Source organism: Schistocerca americana, chromosome 1 (assembly GCF_021461395.2).
Source record: "Schistocerca americana isolate TAMUIC-IGC-003095 chromosome 1, iqSchAmer2.1, whole genome shotgun sequence".
In the NCBI taxonomy this organism is placed as follows: domain Eukaryota; kingdom Metazoa; phylum Arthropoda; class Insecta; order Orthoptera; family Acrididae; genus Schistocerca; species Schistocerca americana.
This window is the reverse complement of record NC_060119.1, coordinates 891,339,302-891,360,919: the sequence shown is the minus strand read 5'-3', so window position 1 is coordinate 891,360,919 and position 21,618 is coordinate 891,339,302. Positions and strand designations below refer to the sequence as shown.

At 42.1% G+C, this 21,618-nt stretch overlaps 1 protein-coding gene across 2 annotated transcripts in view; it reads right to left on the bottom strand.

Moving 5' to 3' along the window:
- The window catches only part of LOC124614435 (annexin B9-like), a 137,545-nt gene that overhangs the window by 55,467 nt on the left and 60,460 nt on the right, over positions 1-21,618 (bottom strand). For both annotated transcript variants that reach the window (XM_047142944.1, XM_047142943.1), the window contains exon 3: positions 10,424-10,984. In XM_047142944.1, coding sequence (XP_046998900.1) covers positions 10,424-10,984 — 561 coding nt within the window. The remainder of the gene's footprint in view (positions 1-10,423; positions 10,985-21,618) is intronic.

The following is a 21,618-nucleotide window of genomic DNA, read 5'->3' as shown; positions in this document are numbered from 1 at the left end:
ATGATTCCATTGTTACATTTGTTGTCTTATTACTGCTCATCTCAGGAGTATTGCTAACTATTATATAAAAATACATACAGACATCATCAGGAACTACTACTACTACTACTACTACTACTACTACTACTACTACTACTACTACTACTACAATAATAATAATAATAATAATAATAATAATAATAATAATATAAGGCAGTTAAAAGTTGTAATATATCTTCCTTCTGCTTGCTAGCATCACAGTGCAGGCATGTAATTGTTATGGGAGACTAAAACCTGAAGATAAAATCTCATTCTGCAAATAATTTACGGAGGCTGTTCCACTCAAATTTTATCTGGATCCAACCCATCACATGACCACAGTCATGCCCTATGAGATATAACAAAGAGCCTGTATAAAGTAATTCATGCCAGACATCTGCCCCAAGCCATTCTGCCCATGATGTTCTATTCTTAATGTAATCAATGCAGATCACCAGATAAAAATCTCACATAATACCTTATAGAAATGTAAAACAGGTTAACCACAATGTCCTACAAAAGAAGTTTTCGGATACTGCATGGCAGGATGTAAGCAATTGTCTAAAGTCCAGGACCTCAGTACCAGACACATTACAACATTAGAGTGAGATTTTCACTCTGCAGCGGAGTGTGTGCTGATGTGGAACTTCCTGGCAGATTAAAACTGCGTGCTGGACCAAGACTAACTCGGGACCTTTGCCTTTCGCAGGCAAGTGAGGATGGGGCGTGAGTTGTGCTTGGGTAGCTCAGTTGGTAGAGCACTTGCCCGCGAAAGGCAAAGGTCCCGAGTTCCGAGTCTCTGTCCAGTACACAGTTTTAATCTGCCAGAAAGTTTCACATTACAACATTGTTTGGCAGACATACCCCTAAACATTCTATAAAAATGAAGGTAGCAAGTATAAAACTCATGTGAAATCTGACATCTGAACTATATGAGGTATACAGGAAGCTGTGGAACAGAGCAAAGCAAAGCAAAATGTTCACAACGTCAAAAATTAGGCATGTCTGTTCTCTAATCTGTTTTATATAGGATATCAATTCCAACGGCACTGTGGGGGGAAACTGCACAGTTTTATCATAGGAAAGACAAAATCTGATACTATTTTGTAAACCTCTGAAGATTAATTATACCCACACCCGCCAGCTGTCAGACATCTTCAATCTCTCTCGTTAGCGGTATGTATTATTCTGTTTAGTTGGACCAATACCCAAGAACAATAAGAAAAGCACCAGGTGACTATAGGCAGATCAACATATTACCAACAGTTTCTAAAGCCGTTTAGTATGTTGTTCATGAACAACTGACAGATTACCTAAAAACTTACAACATTCATAATAGCATCATCAGGCTTCCAAAAGCACCCCAGCATAGCAACTAATTTGATCACAGTGACTGATGATGTAAAACAAGTCGTCAACAGGTGTGAGGTGACCGTCGTCAACAGGTGTGAGGTGACCGTCGTCAACAGGTGTGAGGTGACCGTCGTCAACAGGTGTGAGGTGACCGTCGTCAACAGGTGTGAGGTGACCGTCGTCAACAGGTGTGAGGTGACCGTCGTCAACAGGTGTGAGGTGACCGTCGTCAACAGGTGTGAGGTGACCGTCGTCAACAGGTGTGAGGTGACCGTCGTCAACAGGTGTGAGGTGACCGTCGTCAACAGGTGTGAGGTGACCGTCGTCAACAGGTGTGAGGTGACCGTCGTCAACAGGTGTGAGGTGACCGTCGTCAACAGGTGTGAGGTGACCGTCGTCAACAGGTGTGAGGTGACCGTCGTCAACAGGTGTGAGGTGACCGTCGTCAACAGGTGTGAGGTGACCGTCGTCAACAGGTGTGAGGTGACCGTCGTCAACAGGTGTGAGGTGACCGTCGTCAACAGGTGTGAGGTGACCGTCGTCAACAGGTGTGAGGTGACCGTCGTCAACAGGTGTGAGGTGACCGTCGTCAACAGGTGTGAGGTGACCGTCGTCAACAGGTGTGAGGTGACCGTCGTCAACAGGTGTGAGGTGACCGTCGTCAACAGGTGTGAGGTGACCGTCGTCAACAGGTGTGAGGTGACCGTCGTCAACAGGTGTGAGGTGACCGTCGTCAACAGGTGTGAGGTGACCGTCGTCAACAGGTGTGAGGTGACCGTCGTCAACAGGTGTGAGGTGACCGTCGTCAACAGGTGTGAGGTGACCGTCGTCAACAGGTGTGAGGTGACCGTCGTCAACAGGTGTGAGGTGACCGTCGTCAACAGGTGTGAGGTGACCGTCGTCAACAGGTGTGAGGTGACCGTCGTCAACAGGTGTGAGGTGACCGTCGTCAACAGGTGTGAGGTGACCGTCGTCAACAGGTGTGAGGTGACCGTCGTCAACAGGTGTGAGGTGACCGTCGTCAACAGGTGTGAGGTGACCGTCGTCAACAGGTGTGAGGTGACCGTCGTCAACAGGTGTGAGGTGACCGTCGTCAACAGGTGTGAGGTGACCGTCGTCAACAGGTGTGAGGTGACCGTCGTCAACAGGTGTGAGGTGACCGTCGTCAACAGGTGTGAGGTGACCGTCGTCAACAGGTGTGAGGTGACCGTCGTCAACAGGTGTGAGGTGACCGTCGTCAACAGGTGTGAGGTGACCGTCGTCAACAGGTGTGAGGTGACCGTCGTCAACAGGTGTGAGGTGACCGTCGTCAACAGGTGTGAGGTGACCGTCGTCAACAGGTGTGAGGTGACCGTCGTCAACAGGTGTGAGGTGACCGTCGTCAACAGGTGTGAGGTGACCGTCGTCAACAGGTGTGAGGTGACCGTCGTCAACAGGTGTGAGGTGACCGTCGTCAACAGGTGTGAGGTGACCGTCGTCAACAGGTGTGAGGTGACCGTCGTCAACAGGTGTGAGGTGACCGTCGTCAACAGGTGTGAGGTGACCGTCGTCAACAGGTGTGAGGTGACCGTCGTCAACAGGTGTGAGGTGACCGTCGTCAACAGGTGTGAGGTGACCGTCGTCAACAGGTGTGAGGTGACCGTCGTCAACAGGTGTGAGGTGACCGTCGTCAACAGGTGTGAGGTGACCGTCGTCAACAGGTGTGAGGTGACCGTCGTCAACAGGTGTGAGGTGACCGTCGTCAACAGGTGTGAGGTGACCGTCGTCAACAGGTGTGAGGTGACCGTCGTCAACAGGTGTGAGGTGACCGTCGTCAACAGGTGTGAGGTGACCGTCGTCAACAGGTGTGAGGTGACCGTCGTCAACAGGTGTGAGGTGACCGTCGTCAACAGGTGTGAGGTGACCGTCGTCAACAGGTGTGAGGTGACCGTCGTCAACAGGTGTGAGGTGACCGTCGTCAACAGGTGTGAGGTGACCGTCGTCAACAGGTGTGAGGTGACCGTCGTCAACAGGTGTGAGGTGACCGTCGTCAACAGGTGTGAGGTGACCGTCGTCAACAGGTGTGAGGTGACCGTCGTCAACAGGTGTGAGGTGACCGTCGTCAACAGGTGTGAGGTGACCGTCGTCAACAGGTGTGAGGTGACCGTCGTCAACAGGTGTGAGGTGACCGTCGTCAACAGGTGTGAGGTGACCGTCGTCAACAGGTGTGAGGTGACCGTCGTCAACAGGTGTGAGGTGACCGTCGTCAACAGGTGTGAGGTGACCGTCGTCAACAGGTGTGAGGTGACCGTCGTCAACAGGTGTGAGGTGACCGTCGTCAACAGGTGTGAGGTGACCGTCGTCAACAGGTGTGAGGTGACCGTCGTCAACAGGTGTGAGGTGACCGTCGTCAACAGGTGTGAGGTGACCGTCGTCAACAGGTGTGAGGTGACCGTCGTCAACAGGTGTGAGGTGACCGTCGTCAACAGGTGTGAGGTGACCGTCGTCAACAGGTGTGAGGTGACCGTCGTCAACAGGTGTGAGGTGACCGTCGTCAACAGGTGTGAGGTGACCGTCGTCAACAGGTGTGAGGTGACCGTCGTCAACAGGTGTGAGGTGACCGTCGTCAACAGGTGTGAGGTGACCGTCGTCAACAGGTGTGAGGTGACCGTCGTCAACAGGTGTGAGGTGACCGTCGTCAACAGGTGTGAGGTGACCGTCGTCAACAGGTGTGAGGTGACCGTCGTCAACAGGTGTGAGGTGACCGTCGTCAACAGGTGTGAGGTGACCGTCGTCAACAGGTGTGAGGTGACCGTCGTCAACAGGTGTGAGGTGACCGTCGTCAACAGGTGTGAGGTGACCGTCGTCAACAGGTGTGAGGTGACCGTCGTCAACAGGTGTGAGGTGACCGTCGTCAACAGGTGTGAGGTGACCGTCGTCAACAGGTGTGAGGTGACCATTTTAAATATGCTCACTTTCATCACGGCTTTTGATACTATTGATTGTGATATATTACTAACAAAAATTAAACAGTTAAATTTTCAAACAGTGCAACTGTGGTTCAACAGCTACTCCAAAACTAGATGTCAATGAGTTGTTTGCTGGTAGGAGTGTCATGCAAACATGACCCAAAATAAGTCCTCCAAGGTTTCAGTTCTTTGTAACTGCTCTCTCTCTGCATACCAACAATATTTATCCCGGTTTCATTCTCAAAACTAGCACTTATATGCTGACGACATTGTAATACAATTGTAATACAATGAACCAGTAGGAGCCCAGCCACTGATGGCTGTATATGATTGTTCCTAGAGATTTCACAAATTCCAGGTTACCAGATGGAACAGCATGAGAAAACTTCAGGGTAGTTGGTTGTAGATGAGCTTGGATGACGAGAAACCGTTCTCACCTCATAGGATCATAATTCCTCTTATAAGAGCTCTGTTAAAAAATTCTGAAACATTAATAATTTTGTGCCAATATTGTGTTGGAGTGAAATTCAGCTGGCATCCATGCACATGCCTGTGTTTAATGTGTAACTGCTGGAAGCTTCACTTTTGTATGTCTGTTAGTTACTGCTCATTGCTGTATTGAGTAGAACGTTGCATCACAGTGTCTGTGAATCTTGAAATGACAAGAATTAGAGGAGCAATGGATCTGCATTACGTTTTGTGTGAAACTCAAGAAAATCTTTACAGATACACACTAAATGATGCAGCAAGCTTTTGGTGATGAGTGCTTGAGCCATACTCATGTTACAAATGGTTCATATGGTTTAAAAAGGGCTACATGGAAGTTAAAGATGATCCTTGTTCAGGACACCTTTTGATGTCTACTGATGATCATGTCAGGAATGTTAACAAAATTAATTGTGGCAATCTAATGCTGACTGTCTGAAAGACTGCAGAAGAATGTACCATTTCAGTTACATCATGTCATGAAAACTTGACATAGCACCTTGGAATGTATTGTGTTGCCATCAAGTTCATCCCAGGATTCAGAAGTCAAGACCAAAAAGACCTTCACCATGCACTCTGAAGAATTTTTGGATCACGCAAGTGAGAACGAGATGTTCCTTAAGAGAATCACAACTGGTGATGAGATGTGGGTCTACAGTTATTATGTTGAGGCCAAGGAGCAGTCTTCACAGTGGGTCTGGAAAGTTTCTCCAAGACCAAAAAAAGCTCATCAGTTTAGGTCAAATAAAGCCACGTTAATAGTTTTCTTTGTCTTTGAAGGATTAATTCATCATGAATTTATGCCACAGGGACCAACTGTTAATCAAAGGTACAATCAGTATGTGTTGCAATGCCTGTGAGAAAATGAGAGAAGAAAGGGTCTGAAATGGTGTGAGACAATTCATGGCTCTCATCACAATAATACACCCGCACTTTCATCCCTGTTGGTGCATAACTATTGCACAGAAAAACGAAATGACTGTGCTGCCTCATCCTCTATGCTCTCCAGACTTGGCCCTGTGGACTTTATTATTTCCAAAGCTGAAAACCCTTTTGAAAGAATGAAGATTTGCAACAATAGACAAATCAAAAGAAAATTTGCAGGCAGCACCTTGTGCGATCCAGCAAGAGGCATACCAAGACTGCTGCCAGTAGTGGAAACAGCATTGGGAGCAGTGTATCAATTGTGGAGAAGATTATTTTAAAGAAGACCATGCACAGTAAGTAAAAATTAAGTATAGAGAAATTTTGTGGACAGAGTTGTGGAAGTTTTTGAACAGACTTCATACAATGTTCCTTGACTGGAACTCTAGTTGGTTCCCTCCTCCTCCCTTATTAAACCATTATTTTGCCACAAACAGCACAAGGCACCATTGAAAACTACTAAATTTAATAACTGTATAACACTGCACAAACAACTTTATCAGAACTTAAGAACTGCTACAGCTGCAACTGCACGCCACGAAATGTAAACACACTGCTAATATTTGGACGAATTCAAAAGGGCTGTGTTCTGTCACTGATAATTATTTAACAACACATTTTCATGTTCTGTGGACGTATTTCCCATTTACAAGGAATACAGTCTTCTTTAGCTGATGACAAGCATTTAACATAACAGAACAAGTTTCTGTAAACCCTATCCATCGTCACCAAGAACTACTCTGAACACCATGTTAGCAAACAACCAAGATCAGCTACTAAGCTAAACACATGGCCTGTACTTTAATCTGTAATAGACTAAAGATACATGTATTAGCTAGAAACTGAGTTCCATGCATTCACGCATGAGCTGAGCTTGTCATGAAATTTGTGTGTCTTAGTGACTTCTTGCAACTGGGTTAATACAGTTTCATCTAGAGCATACTTATTTTATACAAATACACAAAAGGTCATGAATTTATATCTTTTTTGACCTATTATACTCCTAGTTTTGAGACTGTTCTAATTCATCAAGGTTTTGATGTTTGTTGGCAGGGGATCCATATCTTCCCAACATTTTCCAACAGTTTAGTGAGGAACATATTTAGTATATCTCAATATGATGTGCTTCAGATGTCTATTATCTTATGGGTATTCACAACACATGGTAAAGTATCACTCTCACCCTATAGAGGTGTCCAGAGAAAAATGCATGCCCCAATATTCTTTGGATATTTTACGTAATTTGTCTCCCTGCAAGATCTTTCTAATTGTACACAGCTTTTTAGATTTACACCATATCTATATGGTCTGCTGGACTAAGCAAAGAAAAAGAAATACAATACAATAAAATCCTTTCCCTCCTGGAAGGTTTCAAGGTAGGTGGTTACTTCCACAGTACAAACACTACTTACTTGTGATAAAATTACTTCTTGTATAGCTAATAGATCTATCAATTCTGACTTTGATGGCTCTGCTTGTACTACAAGTCCAGGGACAAGATTCTAAAGTTATTCAATAATTTCATCCTCATTTGGCAAATCTGAGAAAGTATTACTGCCCCTGTGTGTTTCTGTCTTATCAAGGAACTCGTCAAATGGAAAGGGGGGGGGGCACTGGAGCGGAGAAGACCATTTACTTCAAAAAGTATTAACATTAGTTCACTTTGGCGATGGACAAAGGTGAATCTGGATATAGCAGAAGATGTTACCAAAAGTTATTTGCCAATCATGTGTAATGTATTACTGAAAGACTGCGATAAGGGCATTAGCTTTATTGGCCACTGTACCTTTGAAATTTCCACATACAGTCTTGACTCTTGGCATCAATGTTTGAAATGTTTAGCTTAGCAGAAATTTGCTCTATTTGGATCTGCTTGTTACACTCTGGGCACCTCATATCCACTGAGTTATGCTTCTCTTTATAAACAATACAAATGCGATTTGGTTTTTTAATTCCTCTGCTGAATGATCACCATTACAATTTTTATGATGGTGAAGTATCATATTACACATTTAAAGGTATGGGTGTTCATTTTTTCCCTAATTTATTTATTTAATCTCTCGGAATAAACTGATCAGCCAGAACATTAGGACCACCAACCTACTATAGATATAAATACATCCAGGTGATAGCAGCATCACCTAGGGAGGAATGACTGCTAGTTAGACATAGGTACAGTGCCTGTAGTATCAGTGAGTGCATTGTCCATGTGTAGAATGGGCGAAGACACACGATCTGAGTTTGACCAAGGGTAGATGGTGATCACCCAGGGGTTCAGCACGACCATTTTGGAAACCGCACAACTTATTGGGTGTTCAAGGAATGCTGCAGTGAGGACCTTCAACACATGGCGAAACTAAGGTGAAACCAAGTCCAGATGTTAGGCTGGGGGCAATTCTCACTACAGATGTCCAACGTCGTAGGCTGGGCATATTGGTAAAACAGGACAGTTGGTGAGCTGTGGTGGAACCAACATCAGACTTTAATGCTGGGCAGATTACAAGAAGTGTGTGAATACACAGTGCACCGAATACACCTAACGACAGGCCTCTACAACTGACTCCCTATGCACGTGCCAGTGTTACCACGACACAGGCAACTATGACCGAATTGCGCATGTGATATTGGCACTGGATATTGGTGCAGTGGTAGAGCATCGCACGGTCTGATCAATCCCAATACCTTCTTCACCGTGTCAATGGGAGGGCGCGAATATGTCGTCTTCCTGGGGTACAGGTCCTTGACACCTGTACTAAGGGACAGAGACAAGTTGGCAGCAGCTCCACTGTGCTCTGAGGACCTTCAGAGGGGCATCCATGGGCCCAGTAGCATTAGTGCATGGCACCATGATAGTGAAGGAGTAACATGCACTGGTTGCACACTACATGATGATCATATTCCCAATGGCAGTGGCATTTTTTCAACAAGATAATTTGCCACGTCACAAGGCTGTGAGTGCAATGGAGTAGTTTCAGGAACACAGTGGGGAGTTCCAATTGATGCACTGTCACCCCTGCTTCAGCCCGCCAGATCTGAACTCTATCAAACATCTGGGACGGGACTGAGCATGGCATCAGAGCTCATCACCTCCCACTCCCCAGGATGTATGAGAATTAGGTGAGGTTTGAGTGAGCAGACATGATGCTAACTCCCTCCAGTGCCCTACCGAGGCCTCACTGCTTCCACGCCACACTGCGTCGCCAAATGTGGACATACCGGCTATTAGGTGGGCGGTCATAATGTTTTGGCTGACCAGTAAAATGCGCATGTGAGAAATGCCAAATTGCGCAATAGTAAGGGTTCTTATTACTGAAGGTTCCTTGCAACTGGCTGAGTCAGTCATTTCAAAGATATGAGGAAGCCAAGGGCATGCTTCCTCCAATAAGTCCATACCTAGTAAAGCACTGTGGTGTTAGAAGTAACTTCAGGCTGACAGTAATTTAACGAAGCAGCAATTCTAATGACTTATTTGCAAAATATGCCAAAGGAAAGTCTATTCTACATTTGTTTCTCCAGAGATGAATATTTGTCATGTTCCTGGGGAAATAAAGTTTTTTCTTAAAAAGAAGTTATCCTTCACAGTGGCACTGTGTACAAGATCAACATTTCCAACCATTTCCACTGTGTATTTGTAAAAAGGACATATTTGTATTACTGGTCATTGGATTTAATAAGCAATGATGCTGGGTATCACCGGGTAAAGCATCCGTACTGACAACCAAAACTGGCTTCAGCTGCCACAGACTGGTCATGTGTGTGTGTGTGTGTGTGTGTGTGTGTGTGTGTGTGTGTGTGTGTGTGTGAGAGAGAGAGAGAGAGAGAGAGAGAGAGAGAGAGAGAGAGAGAGAGAGAGAGGTGTGGAGCATATGGGAACTCTCATAAAAATCTATGCTGGAATTCCGAAACTTTTACCAGTTACACCGAGAGGTTCTGCACTGTACGAAAACAGGGATATCATATGCAGTTCATTCATTATGAATTATTAAACCAAACTTTTTCACCAAACCATAATTTCTGACAGGTACTGTATGTGAAAAATATATTACAACCTTTCTTCAGGGAGCTAACAGCTAATGAAAAGACACATATGCCAATATGACTGATAGTACTACTAATTATTTGGTGACTTCATAGTTAAACTTCTTATAACAGTCAAAAATAATATGTTGTGAGAACTGTTGAAGCTTTCTACATATGTCAAGAATGGCCACTGGAGCAATGCTACCTTTACCAAGACAGTAACAATTTTAACACATTTAAAATTAAAGAAATGCAGAGCTATATTTATGTCACCAAAACAAACTAAATTTTATGTCAGAAGATATATTTCTGCTACACAGCGCATTAACGAAAAAGGTAGGGATCAATCAAATCTTTCTATAATTTCCAGGTGTGTTTATGATTTGAGTACATGTTTTGTATTGCAAGAGAACAGTAATGGCTCTAATAGTACCAGCGGAGTAAAAAATTTTTATCTTCAATCAGAATTCTGACAGAATATAAAATGGAAGTTATCACTCTCCTTTTAACATCTAAGCAAAGGGGGCAATAATAGGGTGGTGTGAATAACAAGCCAGGGAGATGGAAAAATAAAGTCTGCCTTTTCCACATAATTGCACACTGTAATAATATTCATTGATCAGACAATAAAAGTGCATAAATATTTCTAGACGCAGTGTGGCGGCACTTCTCACCTTCGTGTAGACTGCTGGAGAAGACTGCATGGCACTATATCCGTGAGTTGGATTACTGGCTGGAGAGGAGTAAGTATTGGCATGACTCTGGCTATGCTGTGGGTACGGTGATATCCTACCACTAGGATAGGGGCCAGAGTGTGATGGATAAGGTGCACTCTGAGAAGGCACTGGTTGTGCAGGATATGTGGATGGCTGATTGTAAGAGGAATTGTTAGGATAGTTCTGCTGTGTAAATGATTGTCCAGGAGGTGCAAAAGATGTGTTTCCTGAAGGATAAGGTGCCGAGCTGTAATTGGAAGTAGTGCTTGGCTGAGGCATAGGCATACCTTGAGGCACTGGCATGCCTTGAGACAATGGCATACTTTGTGGCATTGGCATACTTTGTGGCATTGGCATGCTCATTGGACAGGAAGGTGGAGGATAACCTGGTCCAGATGGAGCATACTGACTGCCTGCGCTGCCAGGATGCACTGGGTAACTCAGCTCTGCAGTTGCATGGTATGGGTTAGGGTACCCACCAGGGGAAGCCTGCTGGTAAGGTGGAAATCCAGAACCAGCCTTAAAAACAAAGAGAGAATCATTAAGAACCCTTGTAATAAATGGACAAGAATAATAATTTAACTACTAAAAATGGCCTGTTTATTTCCTAAAAAGAGTAACTGGCTCACTGTTACAGAACAAAAGCCAGCACTGCTTATAAAAATGGCAGTCACTCAGAATTCCAAGTCACTTGCTTTCTCATGAGAAATTATTTTCTCAAAAGCATGTAAATTATCTTTTTTACTTTATACTATATATGTTAGGTAATTAGAAATTGCCATCACACATTGTCAAATGATAATTTAATATTTATAGAAATTACAAAGTTTATATTTTTGAATGAACACACAACAGTCACAGTACATTCATACAAACTTATCTAACACAGATGTGAGAACCCAATAGGACCAGCAGGAAGAACAAAACAGTATAGCAGCAAGGCTATTCTTTAACAGTCTGTACAATCATGACAACAGAATTATTGTTGGAAAATTTTATCTCTTTGAGAAATTTTTAATCCTTGTGTAACAGAAACTATTGTTTCAAAAATATGAAACCCTCATTTATGAACTATGGAAAATTTTACACTGACAACAGTGACACACCCCAAGCAGTAACACAAACAACAATGTACTCTATACAATAATTCTAATGGTGCTCTCTCTCAAACTTCAAACAAGAAAACGAATAATATAGACATAATGAAGTATCCACAATGGAGAAGACCTTTCCATGACAGTGCCTGGACAGTCATTTTTAGAAAAGGAAATAATGAAGCAAATTACAGGAGCACAGAATGAACATGACAAAACAGAACCATTTCCAAGCAAAAGACCTTTCTAAATTGTCTACCTGCACTTATTATTGCAACCTTTTCACTGCCCAAAGATCGAATGTTACACAGGGATCAACTAGTATTCGTAAAACTAATTGTTTGAGATAATTACTCAAATATGTATAATGTTGACTAACAATATGAGTAACATACTTTTAAAAAAATGGGATGAGGGTGAAGGATACAGGCATTGCAGAAGCAGTGCTCATTATTTTGTAACATGCTTTCACATAGTGAAACATGAATTTTATCAGTTATTATGAAAAACATTGTTTATCATTTAGAAGTACAAAAGATGACTCGGAGGGAAGAGTATGAAAGGAAGATCAAGTTACTCTGTATACAGAAGGGAACAGTTACTTTCTATAGCTTATCTTTTTCCCCACATCACTCGAAGTGCTTATTTACAGCCCCCCCCCCTCCCCCCGACACACACACACACACACACACACACACACACACACACACACACACACACACACACAAGAGAGAGAGAGAGAGAGAGAGAGAGAGAGAGAGAGAGAGAGAGAGAGATTGAGATTTTGAATCTTCTTTAGATTTCATCCACCACCACCACCACCACCACCACCACCACATATGGCTGCCTCACAGAGACCTATATACTCCAAAACAAAAACAAAGATGGACCACAAAGAAATATCTGAATGGAACAGAAATTGGTAGATGTGATTTACATGTACAGACAAACCAATGATTGCAATTTCAGAGAAATTGCATCATTTATTGAAGAGAGAGCTTCACAACTTGAGTAAGTCATCCACCTCTGGCACTTACACAAGCAGTTATTTCACTTGGCATTGATTGACAATTGTTGGATGTTCTCCTGAGGGATTTCTTGTCAAATTCTGTGCAACTGGCAAATTCATGAGATAGAGGGCCTTGCCAATAATGCTTTAAACATTCTTAATCAGCGAGAGATTTGGCAACCTTGCTGGCCAAGGTAGGGTTTGTCAACCATGAAAGCAAGCAGTAGGAACTCTCACCATGTAAGGGTGGGCATTACCTTACTGAAATTTAAGCCCAGGGTTGTCATAAAGGACAACAAATGGAGGCACAGAACATTGTCAGCATATTGCTGTCCCATAAGGCTGCCTTGTATGACAACTAAACGGGTCCTGCTATGAAATGAAATGGCACCCCAGACCATCACTCCTGGTTGTCAGGCCATATGGTGGATGGTGGACAGGTTGGTATCTCACTGCTGTTCGGGGCATCTCCATACATGTCTTTGCTGGTCATTGGGGCTCTTGTCATCCACGGCACCCTTACAGCACAGCAGCATGTCAATGATATTCTATGCCCTTTTTCTTTCTCCTTCATGGCAAGCAATCCTGGGCTCTCATTTCAGCAAGATAATGCCTGCCCACACATGTGCTTGCCAAACCCTACCTTGACCAGCAAGGTCGCTGGATCTCTCCCCAATTGAGATCATTTGGAACACTGGGCAGGGGCCTCCGACCAGTTCAGAATTCTGAAGATCTAACATGCCAATTGGACAGAATTTGACACTATATCCCTCAGAAGGACAAACAACACTATCAATCAGTGCAAAAGCTGAGTAACTGCTTGCATATGGGTCAAAGGTACACCAACACATTATTGACTTTTTCAATTTGTGAGGAGCACACTCTCTCTGCATGAGAACTTTGTCATACAACAACAACTCAGTTGTGTGTTTTGTGAACACACTCGGGACATTTAGGCAAGCATTTCTCTTTAAGAAGACCACTGAATGACTATGTAGTAACTCGTGAATAGCTGCAGGTCAGTAATTGTGCAGAACATGGAAATTATTCAGGTCAGATTTGTAAAATTCTGGGTAGCTTTGTGTGAAAATGAAGTAAAAATAGCAACTAACTTGCAATAATAGGTTTGGTAATAAATATGGACTTATAGCTTTTTATCGCTTGTTTTAGAGGCAACAAAATCTAATTAACTGAACTTTCAAACCTTTTGATGCAAGTTATTAGAATACAGTAATTTTTACAAACTTACAGATACTGCCTCAAAGCTTGAGATTTGCAGCCTTTGTTTGTAAATATTAATTCCACTTTCTTCAACACTGCTTTCACCAGCTGAGGCAGTACCTACCAACACCGGCTGAAGGGGATGGACATCAAGAAGCCTATTGAGGTAAGTGGACAAATTTCTGCTTTGAAACCCCAAACACAGACTTTTCGTCTGAACTGTGATCTGAAATAGGTGTAGAAAAGCATCCGAGATACGAACAAGAGCCTGTTCTTGGCACAGTGCATGTATAGGAACTACAAGAGGAAGCATTAACACCCACCTTAAGGAACACAACAGTGGCTGACACCTGGGCAATACAGGTATGTCAGCAACAGCAGAACATGGACTGGTACCAGGAACCACCACAGTTGTTTCTCCAATATTATGGTTTTATCGCAATACAATCATCATCATACTAGGATGTACAGAGGGGCCATAGAAATAAAAGAGTACAGAAACATCTTTAACAGATGAGGGTGGCTGCAATTAGACAATTTGTGGACTTTAGTGCTAAATAAAGCAAACAGCACTAACTATTCTCCACTACAACCTCTAACACACATTGGCATGACTCCACATTTTTGTCGACACATGTGAACAGGTCAGCCTGCTAAGCTTGTTTCAAATTGTAAGCGCTTTCTGAGTTATGGTTTCTGTTGCTTCCAGGATTGGAACAAAACATTAGGCAGAGAAATATGCCTTGGACCATGGGCTAGTGGCCATAAAACAAAAATTAATCTAAGACACACACATATGGCTCACAAAAGCCTGTATTGCATGACTACAGCAAGATTTTTTTGTTGGAACAAATTCACAATTCTTTCAGGAGGGTGCTGAGAGATGTGTAAGAATTAGTGGCAACCACATTGAGCCCCTCAAGACTAAACAGAACAGAATTGTCTGTATCTCATGAAGTATTTATTTCTGGATACATGTTTCTTCTTCTTAGGTCTTCAACAATCAGGTACATTAGCAGTGACTTACTATTCTTTTCTGTCTTCACCCTTCCTTTTAAGAGTGGTATAGGTGGTGCACCTCATACACACACACACACACACACACACACACACACACACACACAATATCTGGTTGATGTATTCCAGTCCAGACTGCCTCTTGTGTTCTTCCATTCTACTGTCCCTTCAATGATACATTTAATAACATGATCATGTCTCAGTAAGTGGCTGACCCTGGGTTCCTTCAGTTTTGGATGAACTTCAAGACACACTGCTTCTCTTCCTTCCCATTTTGTTGCCCTTCGTGGATCACCTCTTCGTATGATACCTTGTCTTCCAAGGTTATCTTTAGCATTCTGCAGTAGCAACTGTGTTTTGTTCAGCTTCCCCAGGTGTCCATGTTTCATCTTCGTACAGCAGCACACACTGAACAAATGTCTTTATGAGGTCTTTCGTGAGATGTTTGTCTATGCAGCAGATGTGAAAAGGTTTCTTCTCTTGCTAAAAACTGCTTCTGCCTGGTGGATTCAGCTTATCATATCCTTATTTGATCTTCCATCTGCTGCAATTTTACTCCCTGTGTATGAAAAAGATACAGTGGAGTCAAGTGAGGATTGGGAAAAGCTGATTTGTCTCTTCATCACTAAGATTTTTGTTTTAGCTTTGTTAATTTTCTTGTTATAGGAAGAGTTAAGGATGGTTTCCATCGGGCCAACACTGATTCTAATTGGTACCTTTCTGACCTTAATGCTGTGATAGCAGCAGCAAATCTCAACTTGTTTACTTTCTTATCATGGATCTCAATTCCTCTGAATTTCCGCCCGACTTCATCTATTGCCCTCTGAATGTATACATTAAACAAGACAGGAGAGAGAGAGCACCTCTGTCATACATCTTCCTTAATAGTAGCTGCTTATTTATGTTCTGCCCAACTTATCAAAGCTACCTCTTCTCTATACAGTCTCTGCACTGCAATACTGATTGTCTGTCTCAATTCTGCTTTTGGTCCTCCTCAAAATGATAGGGGTCAATATCTTGGAGGCATGTGCTACCACAATGAGTATACTATACAAGGGTGATTTGATAAGCCTGGTAAATTTTCATGAAAGAATAGAACACTTTTGTTGCGCCTTCATGACTGGTAAGCTTGATTATTCCAAGGATTATATAAAGAATTTCATCACTGTACAGCTTAGAGTTCATTGTTGACAACCATCTGAATTGGTCAGTATGTCAGCTGCAAGTGAAAATGGAGAAAACAGTTATTAAACATCATTTCAAGGATTGGACTGCTGCACAAATCAAAACGGAATTGGATGAAGTTCACACAGACGGCACCATCATTGAAGACCATTCATTTACTTTTGGATTAATGAATTTGAATGAGGTTGGACAAGCACTGAAGATTAAGAGTGCTCCAGCTACCCAATTGAGGTCACCACAAAGGAAACAATTAACAAAATCTACAATATGGTAATACAAGACTGCCAAATAAAAATGTGTGGCATTGCTGAGACTGTAATAACCCCAACTGACTGACTGCATATTATCCTGCATGGAGAATTGTGTGCGAGATGGTTACTGCAATGGCTCACAATTGATCAAAAGCACAGCTGGCACAACAGTTCAACACAATGTCTGATAATATTTAATTGCAATCTGCAAGATGTTTTGCAGTAGTTTGTGACTTTATGACATCTGGATCCATCACTTCACTATACACCAGAGTCAAAGTGGCAGTAAAAACAATGGACAAAGGCTGATGAAAGTGCACTGAAGAAGACAAAGGCCATTTTGACAGCTGGTAAGGTGATGGCCTTTTTTCTTTGGATTCCCAAGGAAGACAGAGCCATAACTAAACCCTATTATGCTTCATTGTTGTTGGATCATTTGAAGCTTGCATTGGCTGAAGAGAGACCAACATTTGCAAGCAAAAAGAAGTGATTTTTCACCAGTATAATGCACCATCCCACACAACAGGGATAATAATGGCAGATGTGCATGAATTGAGCTCTGAACCAGTTCTTCATCAAACCCATTCACCAGACTTACACCCAAGTGACTTCATCCTGTTCCCTAACCTGAAAAAGTGGTAGCTGCAGTCAGTTTTGCAGAGTTTGACAGACTATTTTTCTGCAGATGAAAAAGCTGGAGGATCACTAGACTAAGTGGCTGTGTCAAGAAGTAAGGTGAATTGTTTGCAAAACAAACAGACTTATCAAACCATCCTCATATAGTTCACATCTGTCTGCAGATGTTTTCTTTGGTCAGAATTTGGCACAAAATGACAGTATTGAGTGTTATTATGATGTACATACTGTTTATCTTGACTGCAAAGTTTTTTTAACAGAATTACCAGTTTCATCTATGCAGTATCCATCTTAAGAACCTTTCATTCTGCTGCACTGTATCATGTCAAAACATATCAAAATAATAAAAGGCAGATTTTGACTTTTTCTTTTTAACTTGTGATGACTTTCTGCAGTGCAAGAGAAAGATTCTGAAGATGGCTATTGCACAGCCACAACTGGTTATTCTATTCAGAAAACTTTGCAGTCAAGACAATTAATTAAAAATTATGTTTCTTTTGGCATTGGAACAAACTTTTTTTAGTCTGTTGAGAACTGCCCCATTTCATATATAACTCTTATGAGTTCTTCCTCATGTAGCTATTTTACAGCTCCTTGAGTTCTGCTGCTTCCCATGTTCTTCCTGACTGCAAAGTTGAACTCATCATGTAAAATATACACTGACAAAAAATCTGAACACCAAAATATAACGAAATGACAGTGTTTCAGAAACTTTACTGGGGTCTTACAGGTACAATTTTATGTATACAGACTGAAGGGGCGTGTGAAAATTTGTGCCAAGACTGGGTATCAAACCCAGGTTTCCTGCTTACTTGGCAGGTGCATTAACCACTAAGCCACTTTGGCACAGTAGTTCACACAACTGCACGGATTACCCTGGCACACCTCCCTCCTTGATCCAAATTCTCATTGCCACCCCAGTCTACTTCAAATTCCCCTTACACAACAATACATGGCTATTACTGACACCAAGACAGAACCAGCTTTCATCAGAAAACTGAGACCTCCACCCTGTACTCCAATAAGCTCTCACCTGCCATCACTAAAGTCACAAACTTTCTCTGACGACAGATGCCAGCAATCATGAACAGTGGCTATATTCCTGGCAAGTCTCTTCAATACTGCAGGAGGAACATCCATCTTCTCTGAGCCCTATTACATGACCTCGTTCAAAACTCGAGGGTGTTGGTAATGGTGTGTCACCTTATAAGCATTCTTGATCGAAATCAACTCGCCATGTCCAGCCTCCAAAGTAATTAATATTTAAGACCATTACAAGGTGTATTTAAAGCAAACATGATTTGAAACCTCATATTGTGCTACTTGTGCCACTCTTACACAATTGACGTGAAATCTGAATAGACATCTTTCAGATAAAAACATGCCTACCAACTTTCATTTGTCACACAATTTCTTCATGGTGTTACAATTCTTTTTCCATCAGTGTAAATGTGTTATGCTTTCTGTAAACATTAGCTTTGGTGTCTGTTTCCTGACCATTTCATTTGCTGCTCTTAGCACAGTACTTTCAAGGACATCAATCTTTCTTCAACATTTCGGGTTTTGTTCATAATTACTGTTTGTTCCTTCTACACCAATCTGATCACTTCAATTTTGAGTGTATTCATACTACCATTTTTCATAAGTTCTTAATTTTTTTGAATCACATGCTCCTGCACAGATATGGGATACTGCTTAATGCTCTCTACATTATTTTGTCCTTTTAATTTCTCAACCAGTTTCACACACTCACTGTCTGATAAATACTTTTATCAGTATCAAATATAACATCTTGTTTGCTATTAATATGACTTCCTAAAGAATTGTGATACCCAAGTCGTAAGAGGGAAGGATGCATGTGCCTGGGAGATGACTTCATAGCTATCAGGGATTTAAGGCAAAGTTTCTGAGAGTGTGTTTATTTAGTTAAAAATTCCATAGACCATTTGAATGAGTCTTTTATTGAAATGATGTGGAATGGGTCAGCTTACAAGAATAGTACACATGATTAGTGTGAGCATTAATGATCATTATCTTTGCCCTACTCATGGAACTACACTTGAAAACAAGTTTTTTTATGCTACTAGTCTTAAGTAGATATTTGTCAATGGAATAGATGGAGTGGTTCAGGAGAAATGATATGATGTTCAACTTAAAACTTGCTCTGCTAACTGTCAGGCATTTTATGTCATTGGGCAAGTAATCAAAAATTTTTGTTGATGCATACAGAACTCCTTTCTGAGTCAGCTTTATTAATGGGTAATAAAGGTCATAAGTACAATAACATAAATGTTAATATATTCTAAATGTTGTCAAAGCATTCATACCAAAAATGTGACCTTTTTGGTGACCAATACATCAAGTTGTGGTGCATTGCAGGCTAAATACACAATGCAGAATCCATGTACCTATGAATGCACTTATGAGCCATTTAAGAGTTAACATCTCCACATTTCTGCAATAAAATCCTGTTCCAAGCCAGTGTGCATTAGCCCACAGAACTTCCGATGGAAGAAAGTATAGTTACGTTGCTGCTTCTCTAAATGAGGACATGGCCACAGAAGTCCAGGATACCTCAACATCCCCACTAAGTACAGACAAATATAGTGCCATTAACCACGCTCTGATCAGTTACATGCCTCAGTCTGAAGCCAAATGATTTGGAAAGTTACTCTGTACAGAGGAGTTAAGTGATTGCACCTCTTCCCAACTGCTGCTTCACCTTCAGACCCTGGCTAGCAATGCTATTAATGAAGATATTTTCCCAAACATCTGACTGTTATACTCAGCATCTACTGCACAGAAGACATATGCACCAGTAGCCTCCATGCAATGGTGGACCATACTGCTGAGCTGTATCTGTCCACATGTGTTGCAGCCATCTCACAATAAGACAATACCTTGGCCTCATCACAAGCACAAATCCCCAAGCTTACAGCATAATTCACTGCTCTTAATTTACAACAGTCCTGGTGGCCATGACAGCACCAACACTCACTGAGGAATGCTGTCATTTATCTTCAGCTGCAAAGGTATGCTGATACCACATATGATCTGGCTCAGAAGCTCGACAAAGCCATTTCTGATGCGAGTTGGGAATTTTGCATGGAAATCAATAACGATCGCAAGTGCTACTCCAGATGGCAGCCATGGACTGTCACCAAACATTGTATGAAACTGAAGTTTCTAATGGGCACAGGTGCTGACATCACTGTCTTCTCAACTACCTCTCTGCAGCAGTGATGACGGTTGCTTTTATGCTGCCAGTGGTTCCACAATCAAGACATATGGTCATGTGACATGGACTGAACTTTGGCCTCCATCTTTAGTGTGTGGCAATGCATAGTGGAAACAGCACACTCCATCCTTTGAGTAGATTTTTTTACCATTTTATGCTATCACTGAAACCAGTTATAGTGCAGCCCATTTTGCAAGTGTATCACTTTGATAGTTGATTTGTCAAACTGCAATACATGTTGCACTTCAACAAGAGAAACCAACAATGGCAGCCTTTTGAGCTCTTCAGACCAAAACTACCTGTCAATACACAGCTGATCAACACATGACTGCAAGTTATGTGCAGGTTATGTGCAGATTATGCTTCTATAAAGCAATTCCACCATATGCTTCAAGGCTGATACTTTGTGCTGCTCACTGATCACAAGCTGCTAATTTATGCTTTCCATCAGAGGTCAGACAAACCAATGCCATGTCAGCTGCAACACTCAGAATTATACAGTGCACTTCCTGACTTAGTCCTTGCTGCTGGGAATCAGAATGAGTCTGCAGACACACTTCCAGTGTAGAGGACTGCTGCTAATCAGTTGCCTTGGCCCAGCAACACAACCGCAATCTGCAAGACTTTCTATTATGCCCACCTGAGTTACAGCTTTGTCACTCCAGATACCTCATTCCAATTTAACATTTCACTGTTGTGTTTGTGTCAAATGCTTGCACATTTGAGACAGCAAACTTTCATTAACAGTCAATGTTTTCACCGCACCACTTCTCTCCCACCCTTAGTACAGAGTACAAGAAGACTGGTTAACCAAGTTTTTGTGGCTGAATATATGGATACAAACATTAGAGCTTTTGTGCACCAATGTATGGCCTGCCAACAACATAGTATCATCTGTTATGTCAATACCCTTCATAGTATTTTTGTCCAACCCAACCAGATTTTAAACTGTTCACAGAAACTACACACACTAACTCATTGACTGCTTCACTCTTTGGCCTGAAGTTTTCCCTATAATCAACACCACCACTGAAATGATTACAAGCACCTTTTTGTGCATGGACTGCTAACTTTAGAGTGTCACTGTGTACCACCACTGACCAAGACAGACAGTTTGAGAGATGTCTATTAAAATCACTCACTGTTTTGTTAGACATGAAACATTTTCAAAATGTAGCTTATGATCCAGCAGCAAATAGCTTGCACTGCCAATTGAAAGTGTTTCTAATATACCATCAGATTAAATACCTGATGAAATGAGAAACTTCACGGAATCATCTATCCCTCCATCGATTGTCAGACAGTCTGAATGACAAGTCTTGTTATAGCAGACAGTACCATTAGAACTGGGAAAGGGGAGGGGGGGGGGATGATTGATAACAACAGTCATTATGAGCTGCAACATTTACTGATGAATCCTGTTCACTCTTTAATTTTTTTTTCATTTGTTGACTAATTTCCTATGATTAACTCAATTTTGTGTGTTCTCATGTGTACATAAT